At 40.1% G+C, this 19,336-nt stretch overlaps 1 protein-coding gene across 1 annotated transcript in view; it reads right to left on the bottom strand.

Annotated features, from left to right (window-relative positions):
* gle1 (GLE1 RNA export mediator) overlaps nt 1–19,336 on the bottom strand; it is a 61,231-nt gene that overhangs the window by 23,415 nt on the left and 18,480 nt on the right. Inside the window, exons 4-8 of the mRNA XM_060841146.1 lie at nt 12,042–12,190; nt 8,533–8,593; nt 5,723–5,977; nt 1,657–1,870; nt 295–407 (exon numbers count right to left, since the gene is read on the bottom strand). Of these exons, the coding sequence (XP_060697129.1) occupies nt 295–407; nt 1,657–1,870; nt 5,723–5,977; nt 8,533–8,593; nt 12,042–12,190 (792 nt within the window). The remainder of the gene's footprint in view (nt 1–294; nt 408–1,656; nt 1,871–5,722; nt 5,978–8,532; nt 8,594–12,041; nt 12,191–19,336) is intronic.

The raw sequence follows: 19,336 nt of genomic DNA, 5'->3' as shown, positions 1-19,336 counted from the left end.
ATGATGATTAAAGGAATTGATGATAGAGTAGAGAGGACACTATTACCTCTTTGGGGTTTGGTGGTAGTGGTGGTGATGGGTGGGTGGGTAGGGGCTAAAACAAAGAAATAAGACCTAGGGGAAATCTGGAACAGTCTGCCCAAAACACTGCTCAGAATCAATTGAAAATTTCAAATGCAGAGAATGATATTCCTCTTCTAATACAATCTAAACAGTGCTAACCATGTTACCAGAGAATAAATTGTGATCAAAATCTCATTACAATTCAAAATGGAAGTACTTGGTTTATTTTACCTTGAAATCCTTACTGTTATTAAGATCGTTAATGGATGCTGCACATTGGTCACAAATATCCTGCAAATGTTGATACCACTGCATACTGCTTGCATCTGCTTTTATCTGCAGCCCTGTCATTTAATTACAAAAGATGTTCACCTTGAATTTATCAAAGTTCAGCAGGTTTCAAAGTCAGTTTAAAATTTGAAAAAGGCTTGCATTTACTAAGCACTTTTCACAACCAGTAGACATCTCAAAGGACTTTACAAAGAAATGAATCATTTTTTGAAATGGAGGCACAGTTGCAATGTAGGAAACCCAGAAGCTAATATGTGCACAACAAGCTCCCACAACCGCAATGTGACTTGATAATCTGTTTTTAGTTCAAATGTATATATTGGCTAGGACACTAGGGATAACACCCCCACTGTTCTTCAAAACAGTGCCACGCATCTCCTAAGCCCATCTTCCAAGAGAGATTCTGTTCAATGCAGATATTTGAAACTGAACATAAATTTAGCCTCTGGATCATTAACTTAGTAACATCTCCACAAGAATCTACCGACCGACAGGAAACAGTATGGTTTTTAAATGACAATCGGATAACTTCATAGTCATTTTTACTGTTAAAAGTGCACTGGAAAAGATAACTCTGCAGGTGTTACTTAAAAGAAAGATCCAAACTTCACAGGATAATTTCACGCATCAAACTAAAGACCTGACAGATGTGGACTCCAATGAGGAAGGGAAAGAATGGACCAATGACAAATAAGCGAAATGGCTAGTTGCTTTCATTTCAGAAGCACCAGCCACTATGGACAGTGGAATTTATTCCTGGACTCCATTCTTACACTGAACCAGAGTGTACATTTGTTTTCTCCTTCCTATACGGAAGTTGAGGGGTGTTGGTGAAAAATAACCAATTCTATGATCCACAGCCAACATCAAGCATATTCATCGCTTCAACAACGAATCAAGGAGTCTGTTAGTTAAGTTGGCTGAATGACTGGTTTTTGTAATGCAGAGTGATGACAACTGTAGGGTTTAAGACCCACATCATTAGATTAGATTCCCTACAGTATGGAAACAGGCCCTTCAGCCCAACAAGTCCACACCAACCCTCAGTAGCCCACCCAGACCCATTCCCATACCCTATATTTACCCCTGACTAATGCACCTAACACTACTGGCATTTAGCATGGCCAATTCACCTGATCTGCACATCTCTGGATTGTGGAAGGAAACTGGAGCGTCCGGAGGAAACCCATGCAGACTCGGAGAGAATGTCTAAAGACAATGTTTTCCACTCCTGCTCTCTCTGGGATGCCACCCTCAATCAATCAATCAGATTTCACACTGAACTTGCACCTTCATAAATACCTTCTTTACGACTGGCTTTCTCTTGTGGCACTGGCTTTTCTACTTCAGCTTTGACTTCCTGCTTTTTCTGAAGTGCTTTCTCCTCCTCCTCCTTTATCCTCTTCTTCTCGGCAGCTGCTGCAGCAATTTTCTCATGCATGTCAGCGATCAGCTCTCGCATTTGCACCAAAGCTCGCTCCGCATTCAGAATGTCCTCCTGAAGTGGCACACCACCCTACATTTGGATAAAAGTGATTTGAGAAAGATAAAGGTTCAAAATGCAACAATTCTTGTTCTGAATGGCAGAGCAGGCTCAACAGACAATTCAGTCTACTCCTGTTCCTATCTTAATTTCTTTGCTCAAAGGGCAGTGGCAGTCCTACTTCATGCAAACCATTGATCTTCATCATTATCACTTCAGAGCATCAGCAGGTTACTCAGGCAAAGTCAACTGAGCTTTCACCAAAAATCTGCAAACTGGCACTTGCCAAGAGGAATTTATTTTCTTGAAATCAGAATAAGTCATTCAGCCTAACATTCCCACTAATTTGCGTGGGTGCACAGTAACGTACGAGGTATTCCAAAGGCCTTGCTCTGGAAAAACGTGCGCACCCCCACAGAAAACAATTTAATCAGCCCACGTGCTGAAGAAGTTTCAAAGAAAACATTGATTCAGCTCAAGCCTGCTTTGCCATCATCTTAAACAGCTTAATTTCATACATCGATGCCCTAACCCTGCAAACACCTAAACATTAAAGTTTTAAAACATTCAATTGATCTTCAGCTTCAACAGATTTTTGGAGGAAGAGGATGTCAGATTTCTAATGTTTTCCATTAAGTATTGCTTCTGGATATCATGGCTGAACAACCTAGTCCCAATTTTAAAGGTCTGCTCCTTGGTTCTGGATTTTCCCCCATTGGAGCAAATGTTTTCTTTCTATTGACCATCATGACCTTACTCAAATCACCTCCAAACAGTCTACGCTCAAGGGATTAAAACCTTAGGTCTTCGAAACCCTGTCCTCAAAGTAATCCTCTTAACCCCTGTGTCATTCTAGTGAATAAAAGCAAAGTACTGTGGATGCTGGAATCTGAAATATAAACAAGGTCCTAGCTTGATTCAGCAGGTCTGATAGCATTTCAAGTTCAATATGATCCTGCTTTGCAACTGAAGGGAGCTGGAAAAAAGTGGTGGGCTTTATGGTGGAGGAACATGTTGAACAGATGAAGATGCCCCAGATCAAAATACAAAATAAGTGCTAATGATAGAAGAGAAAATCTGTCAGTCCAGAACAATGTTATTCAATGTTTTGCTGTTTTAATTACATTGCTGACAAGAGTAGGAACCAGCCAACTGCTGGCACGGCAGAAACAAATCAAAGTTTGGATCCTATTGGCTTGCAATACCCAATGATCTACTAAATGCCCCTTTCATTTTCCCCATATTCTTCTTTAAACCTCTCTGTAACCAATGGGATATGTAGGTGTGGAATATGGAGTCCTTTGAGAGGGGAGGAACTTTGTATGTGCGATTGTGTTTTAAACATAAACAATTTATCATGGGCGGCACGGTGATCCAGTGGTTAGCACTGCTGCCTCACAGCACCAGGGACCCAGGTTCGATTCCCATCTTGGGCAATTGTCTGTGTGGAGTTTGCACATTCTCCTGCGTCTGTGTGGGTTTCCTCCCACAGTCCAAAGATGTGCAGGTCAAGTGAATTGGTCATGCTAAATTGCACATAGTGTTAAGTGCATTAGTCAAGGGTAAATATAAGGTAGAGGAATGGGTCTGGATGGGTTACTCTTCAAAGGACTTGTTGGGCTACTTTTTGGACTTGAAAGGCCTATTTCCATTCTGTATGGAATCTAATCTTATCTAAAATTCACCTTTGGATTGCTAAATTAAAAGTGAATTCAGCCAAACAGAACCAGGTACTGTACATTTCTGCATTAGGCTTAACCTTTCCACTTCATTGGGAGGTATGTATCAGGAGTCAGGCAAGGGTATTAAACGTTGATGTACCCTGGTTTGTGGACAGAAGTCAAGAAACCAACCAACCATAAGTTAACTGAATGCTACAATAGGCACAAAGGACTGAAGAGCCTATTCTGATATTCCTTGAATGCAGTCTAATAACTTATATGTTAAATACAAAAAATGAACAGGATGTAGAACAACTGTTTGTGCTCCTACTCACTACATCCCCAAAAAAATCAGTCCAAATAAACCTTGCATTAAAATAAATTTACCAGCCAAAAAATTCTTCATACAACAAATTAAATTCAGGACACTTCTGAAAACCTTTCTCTTTGAAACTATTCCAATAGTTCCTTGTGTGGCACAAAGACAAGATTTGTTTACTATGCTGTGTGAAGTGACTTGGGATAATTAAGTACACTAAAGACATCAAGTAAGGCACCATGAGAACCAACAAACAGAGAAACCAACACTTCTGAATTGAGCCAGTGTCTGAATTTGGTTCAGAGGCTTCAAGCCAAAATACAGTAAAAAGCCAGCTTTCTCCTTTCCTGATTCTCAGATGTTGACTCCATTCTAAGTTAGGTTTCCATGGACACAGGGATGTTTCTAGTAACTATTTTCAGCAAAGACTAAAAACAAGGTTAACTGGCCACTGAACGGTGGTGGGGAGAGGAGAGTAGTTAGAAAGAAGCCTAACAACAGGTGCATGCATGCATATTACAGATATTTTTAATCAACCTGTTCAGACATGTTATAATACATGTCTGAGACAGGTAGCAATGGAACCCAAACCAGGTAAAGAGATTACCCATTATTGTGGTTCTGTTCGCCGAGCTGGGAATTGTGTTGCAGACGTTTCGTCCCCTGTCTAGGTGACATCCTCAGTGCTTGGGAGCCTCCTGTGAAGCGCTTCTGTGATCTTTCCTCCGGCATTTGTAGTGGTCTGAATCTGCCGCTTCCGGTTGAAAGTTCCAGCTGTCCATTGCAGTAGTCGGTATAGCTGGACAGCTGGAACTGACAACCGAAAGCAGCAGATGCAAACCACTATAAATGCCGGAGGAAAGATCACAGAAGCGCTTCACAGGAGGCTCCCAAGCACTGAGGATGTCACCTAGACAGGGGACGAAACGCCTGCAACACAAACTCCCAGCTTGGCGAACACAACCACAACAACGAGCACTCAAGCTACAAATCTCCTCACAGACTTTGAGATTACCAATGCATCACAAAGGTCTTCACACACATTATATATTCAGTAGATTGGAGTGTAACACTGTGGGCAACTTCTTAGCTGTGCCCCAAGGCACTGAGGAAAATAATCAAACACAATTGAAAACTGCATAAAGAAAGTTAAACATCACAACACCAGGTTACAGTCCAACAGGTTTATTTGGAAGCACTAGCTTTCAGAGCACTGCTGCTTCATCTGATAAAAGGAGCAGCACTCAGAAAACTAGTGTTTCCAAATAAACCTGTTGGACTGTAACCTGGTGTTGTGATGTTTAACTTTATACACTCCAGCCCAACACCGACATCTCCAAAATAAAGAATAGGTAATCAATAGCTGAAAATGTGTTGCTAGTTAAAGCGCAGCAGGTCAGGCAGCATCCAAGGAACAGGAAATTTGACGTTTCGGGCATAAGCCCTTCATCAGGAATGAGGAAAGCCCTCCTGATGAAGGGCTTATGCCCGAAACGTCAAATTTCCTGTTCCTTGGATGCTGCCTGACCTGCTGTGCTTTAACCAGCAACACATTTTCAGCTCTGATCTCCAGCATCTGCAGACCTCACTTTTTACTCTAATAGGTAATCAATAACTTTGTGGAAACTCTTTAAGGAGGGGCAGCTTGTAGAGTACCTTTGGGAGGGTACTCCTGTGTATTCAATCAAGACAGCTGCAGGCAGAGCCATCAATAGAATTGTTAAAACCAAAGATGAGCAAAAGACAACAATTGGAGGAGAGTAGAGATCTGTTGGGAATCATCTAACTCAGTGAAGGCTGGCTGATATCATCTGGGATCTTCCTGCAACTCCTCCACTTCCCACTAATTTAGGATTTAACACTGATAAAACTTTAATGTCAAACTCATTCATGCAATGCACAAACCTCTGATGTGAGCTTAATCACTCCTGACACCAGGCTACAAAGCTGATTGCCACGGTTACTGTATCCCGAAAGGTCCAGCCCCACCAGCTCCTTCTGCTTGAAGTAGGGCTCAATCTGCATGTTCAGATGCAGCACCTCTGCCTGGATGCAGTTCAGCTTCCGAACTCGTTCCCGGCTCTCTGCCTGCTTCTGACGCTCGAGTTCCTCCTGGCGCAGTCGCTGTTGTTCAGCTTCTCGAAGTTTCAGATTTATATTCTTCAGGAAATGGAGAAAACACCAAAAAAAAGAGAGAGACATGCAAGCATGAAGAAAGGAATATTTTGATTTAAAAAAATCATCTTTCATGACCATGAGATTTTCCAAATTGCTTTCCAACGACTTGAAATACATCCAGAAATGTTGCCACGTGTTTTGAATGGTGTAGTTCAGCCCACATGCATGCAAATAACTTCCATAAACAGTAACATGATAATAACCTGATCTGATCTGATAGCTAATCTGATTGATCAATAGCAGTCAGGATACTAGGGAGAATTTACTCCCCAGTTTGTTGTTCTTCAAACATGCTGTGGTGCTGTTTGAAGGGCCTTTGACAAGTGCTTTAAGATTTTTGAAGTGTGTTTTACTAATGAGTCATAACTAAAAATAAAATTTGACTTGTCACTCTTTCCAGAGCTGTTTTCAAGGTTGGTTGTTTGAAAAATGCAGAGAGATCAATGCCCCCAGCTTTGAAATATGTCAGAGGATCTTTGCTAACCACATAAGGAGGGGCAGGTAGGCATAACCTCAGTTTAGCATCTCATCCAAGAACAGCAGTGCACTGTCTGAATAAAGATATTAAACTGGATGAAGAAATTAGATGCTAGTGCAGTAAAGACACACAGACAGGAGGACAGGATGGGATAGTGGTAATCCACAAGCCTGGGGCAATGTTCTGGGGTCATGGGTTCCCATCAAAGCAACTGATGGCACTTAAAACCCAAAGAATAAATCTGGAATTGAAAGCTAATAGCAGTAATGGTAAATTTGGAACTACTAAGTGCTATAAAACCCACCTGATTCTCTATGTCCTTAAGGGAAGAATATTTGTCATCTATACATAGTTTGATCTAGATGTGACTTCTGACCCATAACAGTGTGGCTGATTCTTAATTGCTTTCTGCAATGGGCAAGGAAGCCAATCGGTTCAAGGGAGACTAGGAATAGACAATAAATGGCAGCCTTGTCAGTAACCCTACATTTTAAGAAATAATAAAGAAAAATAGCTTGAAGGATATGGGTGACAGATGTATGATTGGCTTTCGGAAGTTTCACTTTACTGAAAGTCATCAAAAACTACAACAGTTTGAAAAACAGGTCAGACACTGAGAAGACAGCACTTCTTTTTTTAAAAAAACAAGGCTAGATATTGTGAGACGAAGTGGCAGATTTGGTATTCTGGAAGGTTAGAGTGGTTGAAGTTCCTTTGTCCCTTCTACTTTTGAGTGGGCAGAAAGAGTTTGTTCCCTGTAGCCAGCCAGCTTACTCTCACTGTGAAGACTCTCAGACATGGAAACAGACCACTTGTGTACCATACTAGAAATACTCCAACACTCAAGACCCTTAGACATTAAGCAGGATGGAAGGAAAAGCAAGGTGTGGTGTGGGGGTTGCAGGGATGTGAGGAACTAAAAAGTAAACAAGTCTGCTAGAGAAGACTAAAAGGTCCCATTCATCTTAAAACTTTGCTTTTGAGTGATGCTAAAAGTTTCTTTTTTAAACATTCCATTTCCAGACTAAAGAAGAACCAAAGGGAAAACAATTCTTGAGGTTGGACAAATCCCAATAATCAGAAAAGAGAGGACTGATCCAACATTCAAGAGTGTCATTAAATGATGATTCTGTGGCTTTCAAAGCTAGTTTTTCAAATATGCATTGCATGCTCAATTTTAAATTACAACATGGAAACCGATCTTTCAAACCAAGCTATTCATGTTGGTATTTATCCTGTGAACAGTATCCTAACCCAATATGCCTTGCCTCTGTATTAGAATCATAGAGATGTACTGCACAGAAACAGACTCTTCGGGCCATGCCGACCAGATATTCCAACCCAATCTAGTCCCACATGCCAGCACCTGGCCCATATCCCTCCAAACCCGCATTCCTTTAATTCCCAAGTCCTCTCACTTCTATTGCTAAATATTGACATGATCTCTGCTTCAACTGTTAACTCTAGCTCTGTGCATCTTAGAGTACAACTGAGCATTTCATTCCTCTTGGCCTTGGGATTTTTTCTACCTTACTCAGGATTTTCATTTGCGAGTATGATCTGCATGTGTCTGTGTACTTGTGTGTCATTAGCCAGGAGGGGATGTGAGTGATATACAGAAGGGCCATGCGAGACCTGATGGGCTAGTTATTTTATTTTGTACTTGTGATTTCATACAACACTCTTAAAACTAAAATATTTCTCCTTTCTCCCTGTCTTAAATCCATTCCCAATTTTAAAATACCTTCCATATTCTTCTTTATGCCTCTCTGTATCCAATGAGATTCGTAGCACAAGTTCTTTGAGAGGGGAGGAATTTTGCGTATTTGTGTTTTAAATATAAACCATTTGTTTAAAATTCACATTTGAACTGCAAAAATAAAAATCAAATCAGCCAAACACTTCTGCGTTAGGCTTAATTTTTCCACTTCACTAGGAAGTGTGTGTTAGGAGTCAGGAGTCAGTTAAAATATCTTCAATCATTCAGTAATTTTCCAATGAAAACTAGGCTTATTGATGGCTCTGCAAAAGAGCACGCTCACATTTCACTGCTCTGTACCTTAGCTCTGCGACGATGCTCTTCCTTTAACTTTTCTTGACGTCCTTGGGCTTCAATTGACCTGGAAAAGGTTTTAGATATCAGATGCCATGCTTCTCGCCTTTCCTCAAGTGAAAGGGTTACAGACCTGTCATATTCGTGCACAAGATAGAATCTATTTGCAGGGCTTCAGGTGCACAGAAGTTTACTATATAATTATCAGATTCGATAGAAAATATTTTGTTTTTTGGCTTATTCAAGCGATGTATACGTCACTAGAGAGGTCAGCATTTATTGTCCATCCATAATTACTGAGGAGATGGTGGTGACCATCTTCTTCAACCATTACATGCCATATATTGTAGGGAAATTCAAAGTTATTAGTTATGAATTTAACCTAGTGAAATTTAAGAAAGGACAATATTGTTCCAAGTGAATACAGGGTGTAACATGGAGAACTTTCAGTGATAATGCTCCTACCAATAATATCATTGTCCTACAAAGTGGTTGGTACAATTAATGAAGACATAGTGAGATGCTGCAGTACATCTTGAAAATGGCACCCAGTATTTCCACTGTGCACCATTGGTAGGAAGAGTGCATGGTTATGCTAATAGATGTCAAAAAGGTCCAATCAGGTGGGCTATTTAGTCATGGATTGCAAGTTTCAGAGTTGCTGGAATTACACTTCTCCAGGTAAGCAAGGGAGCATTCCATCCCACTCCTGACTTGTGCCTTGTGGAAGTAATTTGGCAAGTCAGGTGGTGTGTCACAATTTTATGAATTTAAGTAACTATAAAATCACTTTGGGCAACCAGTTAACGAACAACTTGGAAGGGAGATCCTGACAGATTTATTCAAAATCATGTTAGGCTAATATTTCTGCTTATAAAGAATAAATAGAAAAACTAATGACTCCAGATGTGTAAATTGAAAGCAGGGCTGTCTGATGCACTAAAGAAAAACTTCCAAGAGCACTCCGAGATTAAACCAAACATATCCACAATGCCAAAGTAATGACTGTACAAGAGTGAAAGGATTTCTGAAGGAAACTGTCACAGCAATGACAGTTCATCAGCTCCGCTTCTCGCCAACATATAAGAAACAATTGATTTCATCTTGCCTACATTAAAAAATTCAGTTTAAACAACGTGTCCTTCAAAATATTGCCATTCCAAGCTACAGATGTTAAAAAACAAAATTGCATTTCTATACCCCATCAGATTAGCTTATTTTTTCAGGGGTGAGTAGCTCAGTTGGCTGGATGGTTGGCATGCAATGCAGTGTTCGTCAGCAGTGTGGGTTCAATTTCTGCACTGACTAAGTTTATCAAGACAGCTCCAATTTCTCAAACTCAGCCCTTGCTGGAGGCGGGGTGGCCACAGATAAATTCACCACAAATCATCTCACTCTCTGTTTTATTTTGTGCTTGTAATTTCATACAACACTCAAAAATAAAAAAATTCTCTTTTCTCCCTGTCCTAAATCTCTTAAATTTAATCATATCTATGTCCCCTTGGTCACTGGAAAAACCGCATCCACTGTCACATCCATTGACAATTTTAAAATATCTCCCATATTCTTCTTTATGCCTCTCTGTATCCAAGTAGCACAAATACTTTGATGGGGGGACCTTTGCACTTTTGTGTTTTAAATATAAGCAGTTTGTTTAAAATTCACTTTTGGATTGCAAAAATGAAAGCGAATTCAGCCAACAGAACCAGGTACTGTACACCTCTGCATTAGGCTAAATCTTTTCACTTCATCGGGCGGTGTGCATTTGGAGTCAGGAGAGAGCAGTTCCTGTAGTGCACTGGAACTATAGCAACTTTATTTTGCCGAAGAACAACTTTTAAAATCTAACAGACTGCAGATGCTGGGAATATGAAATTTAAAAAGTTCGGGAAAAATTTAAGATATCGGTGCAGCATCACTTTTGTTGAAAGGTTCATCGAACAGAAACATCAATTTTCTTTCTTTCCTTTTTTGCTTCATAGATGTTTAAACAGACAACAGACTATCCGATTTATGCACAGCTAAGGGCTGTTAGAACCCATGCTAATTTGTCATTTTTAAAATCATTTCTGGTTAAGAGCTATGAACTGAAAACAACAGCTTGTTTCAAAAACAAAGAGAACAAACAAACTGATATTTGCTTACAAGGTCAGGCCTGAAAGGTAACTGCAATTTGATTTTTATTCAAAGTACACTTTTAATGTTTGAACTCTGGAAAGGCATTATGCTCAAACAGATGGCAGATGCTTGAATGTTAATGCCAATCAATTGAACAAAAAAAAAATGTTGAACAGAAACAGGAAACAAAATTTGAACCAGTATTAAACTGGTTTTGAACTTTGCATTTGGTCAGAAGGATTGTAGCTGTCAGAGCTACAGAACAGAAGCTTGACTGTTCTCTGGTTATTCTCTCATTGTCAACTTATTGAAAGTTCGTAGGATAGAATAAGTCATAAGAATGAAATAAATATTCTTAGAACCTAATGAAGCTGTTTAAATTGACTGGTGCCTTCAGAAACCAAGATATAATTCCACATGGCTGTGATATTACAGATTGTGTGACTGTTTAAGTGAACTGGTCAGTTACATGTCTTACTTTTCTTTTGATTTAATGTTTAACGGCATGTTGGTCTGTCTTTGTAAGACAGAGGCCAAGAATCAAAGATGATTGAATTTAAATCATAGCCGTCCATTAGATGACCTTTGTAGATTAACTCAATTAAAGTTTCTGTATTATTAATAAATTATTAATATATTTAGAAGTTATACATTGGTATCTGGTATCACTTATTCACAAAGTCTGGCAATTGTGATTTAAAAGGTCTGGTTAAGAATCATGGGGGCAATTTTGAGGATCATTAAGTATTTTAATTTTACTGTATTGCAAATACAGGGATAGGGAGGCTGATTTGATTTGGCTGTCTGTATTTGTGTCATGACAGGTTCCAGAAGCATTAGCAGGAGAAAGAATTGATCATTTGTCTTGAGGGACAAATATTAGCCAGAACACCACACAGAACCCAACTGCTCTCTGAAATGGTGCCATGGGATCTTTTAAATCCACCTTAAAGTGGGGAGTGGAAGCTGACAAGGTCTGGGTTTAGAAATCTCATCCAAGAAGCAGAACATTCAATAGTGCAGCAATCCCTACTCAAAACTCTGGACCGGGGCTTGAACCAATGATTCCTTGTTTGTGATAGGACTGTGGATGCTAAAGAGTTAGAGGACAGTGTTAGAGAGGGAAGAGAGGAAAATTCATAAATTATTGATTACTAAATTGCAATCAACCCCTTTGCAGGAGGATTGGTGGAAAAGGGGACAAGTATAAAAGAAAAGCAGAAGCTGAATAAGTATTTCAATACAAATTACTTTAAGATTACCCTCACTCCATCCATGATCACTAACGAGGATGACTAATAAAGGCTCTACTCTATTATTTAGCTAAATAGCACAAGAGAAAACTTGGAAATATCTTCACCATGCCCCTCGCTGGAGCACACTCTGACAGTTCCTACCCTTTCTCCATCATATCACGCATCTTCTCATATTCCTGACGTTGTTCAAGCTCCAGGGATTCTTCAAATCGTTTCAACAATTCAGCTGCTGTGTTTGAAAAACTCTGAATGCTTCTCTGATGTAGTTCCTGGCGATGTTTTATTTCAGCCTAGATAGAATGAAGAAAGATTTTGAATCAATTCTGCATCCGAACACACGCTTAGAACTTCATAATATGCTTCAAGATCTGAAATATAGCAGTCAAATACATACAGTAAGATTTCACAAATTGCCAGTTGTCTACAACAGTTCAGGAAGGCAGTTCACAGGCAATGAGAGATGGGCAATAAATGCTGCCTCTACCAGATTTCTCTCATCTCTGAATTAATAAATTGCAATTTTCATCAGTTTTTTTCATATTAAACTGTTTGATACATGGCTTTGGGACACTTGTTTACCTGGTGATACACAAGTATCACAACTAGGTGGCAAAGAATGGAAAAACCTGGGGATTTTACCTATTGATCTTCAGTTGTAACATCTTTAAGCATATTACAAAGCAATTGCTCAGCGGTTATTGTAACAATCTTATTATTAAAGGAATTTAGTCACCCATAGATATTTTGCCTGGGGACTATACCTGCCCAAAGTAGTAAAACAAGTTTTATTTAAACTTCAAATTAAAATTTTCATTATTTTCACATCTACTAGATAAAGCATTGATGACAGAGAGTAGTGTCAAATGGTGAGATTCTGTTGTGTAGATTTGAACTATTTCTGCTTGTGGAGTTCAAGACTATGGAGCAAAACTTTAAAATTATGAAATTTGCAAATACTTCTATACTTGAGAAGTTAGAGAAAAGGAATAGAGTGCAAGGCAATGGATAGATGATGGAGGGAGGATACATATGTAACTGCTCCTTTAGACATCCAGCACAGACATGACAAGTTGAATGTTCTCCTTTTGTGCTGTAATCATTCTATGTAATGAATCTTCTTCCACAAATAGCAACTGATGCTCAACTAGTTCTTAAAGTTAAATCTAAAAGAAACACATTTTTGGTGACTACAGGCATTAAGTGTTATAGGGCAGTGATAAGTATGTGGTGTTAGTTTCCTGACACTATGTTGAGGGGCCAACAAGAGGGGAGGCTGCACTGGATCAGGTGCTTGGTAAGGAACCAAGCCAGGTTTTTGATTTAGTTGTAGGTGAGTACTTTGGAGAGAGTGATCATAATTCAGTTACGATGGAAAGGGATAGGTACATGCCACAGGTCAAGAGTTATCAATGGGGAAAGGGCAATTATAATGCAATTAGGCAAGAATTAGGATGCATAGAATGGGGTAGCAAAATGCAGGGAATACAAACAATGGAAACGTTGAGCTGGTTGAAAGAACAGATATTACATGTCCTTGATAGGTATGTCCCTGTCAGGCAGGGAGGAAGTGATAAGGTAAGGGAACTTGTTTTACTACAGAAATTGCATCTCTTGTTAAGCAGAAGGAGGTAGCTTATGTGTTGATGAGACAAGATGGTACAGATGAGGCGATAGAGTTACAGATTAACTTGGAAAGATTTAAAGAGAGAGTCAAGAAGAGCAGAGAAGACATGAGCAGTTTCTAGCAGATAGAATAAAGGAGAACCCTAAAGCTTTCTATAGGTATGTGAGGAATAAAAGGATGACTAGGGTAGGAATAGGGCCAAAGACAGAAGTGGGAAGTTGAGTGTGGACCCTGTGGAGATCAGAGAGGTGCTAAATAAAATTTCTCATTGGTTTTCACTCAGGAAAAGGAGAATATTGTAGAGGAGAAGAATGAGATATGAGCTATTAGACTAGAAAGGATTGAGGTTAGTTACGAAGAGGAGTTATCAAGGCTTGAAAGTAGACAAGTCCTCTGGGCCGAATGTGATTTATCCGAGGATTCTCTGGGAAGCTAGAGAGGAGGTAGCGAAGCCTTCGGCTTTGATATGCGAGTTGTCAATGTCTACAGGTTTAGTACCGCAGGACTGGAGGATTGCAAATGTTGTGCCCTTGTTCACAAAGTCAGTAGAGATGACCCAGGTAATTATAGACCAGTGAGCCTTACTTCTGTTGTAGGAAAGGTTTTGGAAAGGATTATAAGAGATAGGATTTATAAATGATCTAGCAAGCAACAATTTGATTTCAGGTAGTCAAATGGTTTCATCAAGGGCAGGTCATGTCTCTCAAACCTCTGAGCTTTTTGAGAAGGTGACCAAACATGTAGATGAGGGTAGGGCAGTTGACGTGGTGTACATGGACTTCAGTAAAGCCTTTAATAAGGTTCCACATTTTAGGCTGTTGGAGAAAATGCAGAAGCATGGGATTGAGGGTGATTTAGTAGTTTGGATTAGAAACTGGCTTTCTGAAAGAAGGCAGTGAGTGGTGGTTGATGGAAAATATTCAGCCTGGAGTCTGGTTACTAGTGGTGCGCCACAAGGATCAGTTTTGGGACCACTGTTGTTTGTCATTTTTTATAAATGACTTAGACGCAGGCATAGGTGGATGGTAGTACGTTTGCAGGTGACACTAAAGTTGGTGCAGTAGTAGACAGTGTGGAAGAACGTTGCAGGCGGACTTGGATAAACTGCAGAATTGGGCTGAGAGGTGGCAAATGGAGTTCAATGCAAACAAATGTGAGGTGATTCATTTTGGGAAGAATAGCAGGAAGGCAAAGTACTGGTTCAATGGAAAGACTCTTGATAGTGTGGATGTACAGAGGGGTCTTGGAGTTCATGTACATAGATCTCTGAAAGTTGCCACCCAGGTTGATAGTGCTGTTAAGAAGGCATACGATATGTTAGGTTTCATTGGTAGAGGGATTGAGTTCCAGAAACGCAATGTTATGCTGCAAGTATACAAAACGCTAGTGCAGCCGCACTTGGAATATTGTGTACAGTTCTGGTCGGCCCATTACAAGAAGGATGTGGAAGCATTGGAAAAGTTGCAGTGGAGAATTACCAGGATGTTCCTGGTCTGGAGTTCTTATGAGGAAAGGCTGAAAGACGTGGGTCTGTTTTCATTGGAAAGAAGAAACTTAAGAGGGGATTTGATAGAGACATACAAGATGATCAGAGGATTAGATAGGGTAGACAGTGAAAGACTTTTTCCTAGGATGATGATGTCAGTTTGTACGAGGGGGCACAACTACAAATTGAGGGGAGATAGATTTAAGACAGATGTCAGAGGCAGGTTCTTTACGCAGAGTGATAAGGGCGTGGAATGCCCTACCTGCTAATGTAGTTAACACAGCCACATTAGGGAGATTTAAACAATCCTTGGATAAGCACATAGATGATGATGGGATAGTGTAGGGGGATGAGCTTAGAATAGTTCACAGATCAGCGCAACATCGAGGGTCGAAGGGCCTGTTCTGCACTGTATTATTCGATGTTCTATGTTCTAACAACAGCCTTTATTCATCTTTTTTAAAAATAGAAGAAACAGAATACAAGAAAAACACTTTTCATTTTAAGTATTCAAACTGGAATTTATGAATATTAAGTACCTGTGAAGGTAACAAATTTTCACCTACTTAGGATCTGCATTCTACAGACTTAACTGCAGACTTTCAAGTGTTCACTGTTCTACGATTTCACTCGCATATGTTGAGCTGCTAGCACTTCTATGTAAAGTGCTTGTAGACAGTAATATGACCTGCTTTCTTTAAAAGATGTCATCTTTTATAGTTAGTACTGGGTACCAATACTTGGCTGTAGTCCCCATGGGTATGTCAGCATTAGATACAGAATAGGGAACTATTAAATTATGTATCTGTTAAATATTCCCATTAAGCTTAAACAAAAAGAAAATGCAGCTGCTTTGCCTTGCAGTTCATGTGTTCAGACAACTGCACTTCAATTCAGAATGACCAGTCTTCCCACAACACACCTTCACTCTTCCTAACCCTTAGATCAGCAGTTTCCAGCTTTTTTGTAATGACAATCATTTTACCCAGTATCCATTACAGTTCAGAAACCCATACCTTGGGTAGAGCTATACAAGTATCCAATCACCGAAAGAGAACGGCTTCCTCTGTCATTAGGCAGGCTGTGTAAAGAGATCGCCATTACACAGGACATTTATTTTCATCCGCTGCCATCTCATTCTTACCTATGATCTACACGCTTTAAGTTGCAAACATATTTAGTGTATTCAAGGTTGCTCATAGTTGGCAATTTAAGGGTCAGTAGTACCAAGGGTCAGCTTGTATCTATTATAATGGAATTTATTTCCAGCTGCCAGTCAATGTTTGTTCTTAATAGGTATCCCAATTTTGGGACTACATAGGTTCCTCTGTACCTTAGGTACTTGGTAATGTAAGTAATGTACGAATAGTTGGAATTTCAGAGAAGGAAATCAGCACCCTGCCTACACCCATTTTACTTTAATAATGGAGGCCTATCAGATGTTATGAATGTGGATATACATTGTTTACCAATTTGCTTTTTATGTTTCTCTCCAAGACTGATTTCCATTCCTCAGGATTCCCATTTCCTCCATTTTCTTACTTTTTATATCTATAATTATTTTCTTTTCTCCTTTACGGTTGAGCACTGCTGGCAAGGTCAGCATTTATTGCACATTCTTAATTTATAGAAGAATACAGCACAGGAATAGGCCCTTCAGCCCTTCAAGCCTGCATCGCCACATTTTGCCCTTCCATACTAAAACTGTCCTCACTATAGGATCCGTATCCCTGTATTCCCTTCCTATTCACTTATTAATCCAGGTGCTTCTTGAACGCTGCAATTGTGTCTGCTTCCACCATCTCCTCTGGCAGCATATTCCATGCACTCTCCAACTTCTGTGTGAAAAACTTGCCTCACACATCTCAAACTCCACCCCTGCCCACAATTTGAACCTGTGTCCCCTAGTAATTGACCCGTTCACCTTGGGAAAAAGCCTCATACTTTCCACTCAAACCGTGCCATTCACAATCTTATAAATTTCTTTTAGGTTGCCCTAAATGCCTCCTGCATTCCAGTGAAAACAAACCCAGTCTATCCAGTCAAACTGAGTTGCATGCTTGGCCATTTCAGATACAGGTCAGAGTCAACCATATTACAATGTGCCTGGAGTCACACATGGGCCAGTCTGGATCAGGATGGAAGATTCCTTACCCTAAAGGCATTAGTCAACCAGATGGGCTTTTAACAATGATACTTTCATTGCCACTATGTGACTAGTTTTACTATGCAGATTTAAGGAATTCAATAATCAGCTGCCTTGGTGGGATCCCAACCCATGTCACCAGAGCATGAGCCCGTGCCTTGGCAAAACTAGTCCAGTGCAACTATCACCAAGTCATCATCTCCTCATTTATTTCTACCATATTTTAGCTTGCAAATTCTTTCATTGCTCCAATGGAGATGGTTTTTTCCTCTAACATTTTTCGAGTAAACTCTTTCTAGGTTAGCCAGTAATCATCAACTTCAGTTGCTTTGTTCCATTTATTTGTTCATCCCTCACACTTACAAAATACTTATCTTTTGACCTTCAAACGTTCAGAACCATGACATGAATGTGTTACTGATAAGCTTCAAAGTCTATCCCCGATTCTCAAAGCTGTTTTGTGCTGAGTATTGAAGAGCCCCAAGAAACTAAGCTTAGTAACTGATGAGACTCATACGGAATCTTTGGAATTCCCTCCCAAGACAACTGTGGAGATCAGTTACTGAGTATATTCAAGACTGAAATTGACAAATGGAAGTCATAGAGCTGTACAGCACAGAAACAGACCCTTTGTTCCAGCTCGCCCATGCTGACCATACATCCTAAACAAATCTAGTCCCACTTGCAAGCATCTGGCCAATATTCCTCTAAACCCTTCCTATTCATAGACTGATCCAGACGCTTTTCCAATGTTGTAATTGTATCAGCCTCCAGCTCATTCCATACATGCGTCACCCTCTGCATGAAAAAGTTGCCCCTTAGGTCCCTTGTAAATTTTTCCCCCTCACCCTAAGCTATGCCCTCTAGTTTTGGACTTCTCCACTCCAGGGAAAAGACCTTGTCTATTTACCCTAGCCATGCCCCTCGTGATTTTATAAACATACATAAGATCACTCCTCAGCCTCTGACATTGCAGGGAAATAGCCCCAGCCTAATCAGCCTCTCTCTATAGCTCAAACCATCCAACCCTGGCAACATCCTTGTAAAATTTTTCTGAACTCTTTCAAGTTTCACAACATTCTTCTGATAGGCAGGAGGCCAGAACTGGCAGGACAGGGGTGGTGGAACGAAGAGGTGGGGGGGGCGGTTGCATTTTTGACTAATGCAACTATCACGGCAGTAATCAGAGATGAAACAACTGAAGAATCATCCAGTGAGCCTTTGTGAGTGGAGCTAAGAAATAAGTTGTGGATGGTAACGTGATTGGGGGTTGTACAATAGTCAACAAGAATTAGAGGAACAAATATGCAAGGAGATTGGGGAGACTTGCAGAAGCAAAAGGATTGTCATAGTAGGGAATTTTAGTTTTCCTAATGTAGAGTGGGACTGTCCGAGCATTAAGGGCTTAATTGGAGTGGAATTTGTTAAGTGCATTCAGGAAAGTTATAGAGGGTCTTACTTGGGAAAAGGACAAACTCGAAAGGACAGGTGATGGACTCAACATGGGAGAGCACTTTGAGACCAGTGACCATAGCTCTATTAATTTTTAAATAGTTATGGAGAGAGACATAAGTGGTCCACAGATTCAAGTTCTAAAGAGTGGCAAGGTGAATTTTGATCGAACTGGACACGTTAAGGTACCTATCCCAGACGGCTCAGGGAATCTCTAATGGACTCAACTTGTAAGCCTCTCTTGGTTTGTTCCGGAGATCGTACTCTGTGGCAGTCAAGAGTATAAAACTTTAACAGACAGTTTAGTTTACATGGTCTTTAATTTACCTTTATTGACCAACTGCATCACTGTTACACTATAACACAGGCACCTACAAGCCAGGCTTGAGCTAAGGTTCTAAAACCATTAGCAGAGTACAGATGCCAGCTCTTACCCTGAAGAGCTCTCTCAGGTTTCTCCCCTTATTGCTGCAAACAAGCTGTCTTTATACAGAATTTAGCATTAAAATTACAAAAACACCACATGTCCTTAATCAGGTAAGAAGCAATAAAATGGGAGAAGTTTGCAGAGAAAGAGAAACTCATTGACAGGTCTGAGTATGCATGACTAATGAAGCCACATACACATCAAAGTGGGACACCTTGATCAAGCCAGGCCAAATGGTCAATTTCTTTGGCTGGTACATCATAATGACATATTAATCTAAACAATGTGGAAAAGGTCATGA

This window comes from Hemiscyllium ocellatum, chromosome 21 (assembly GCF_020745735.1).
Source record: "Hemiscyllium ocellatum isolate sHemOce1 chromosome 21, sHemOce1.pat.X.cur, whole genome shotgun sequence".
Taxonomy (NCBI): Eukaryota; Metazoa; Chordata; class Chondrichthyes; order Orectolobiformes; family Hemiscylliidae; genus Hemiscyllium; species Hemiscyllium ocellatum.
Note: the sequence above shows the minus strand (reverse complement) of the source record. Positions and strands in the feature narration are given on the sequence as shown.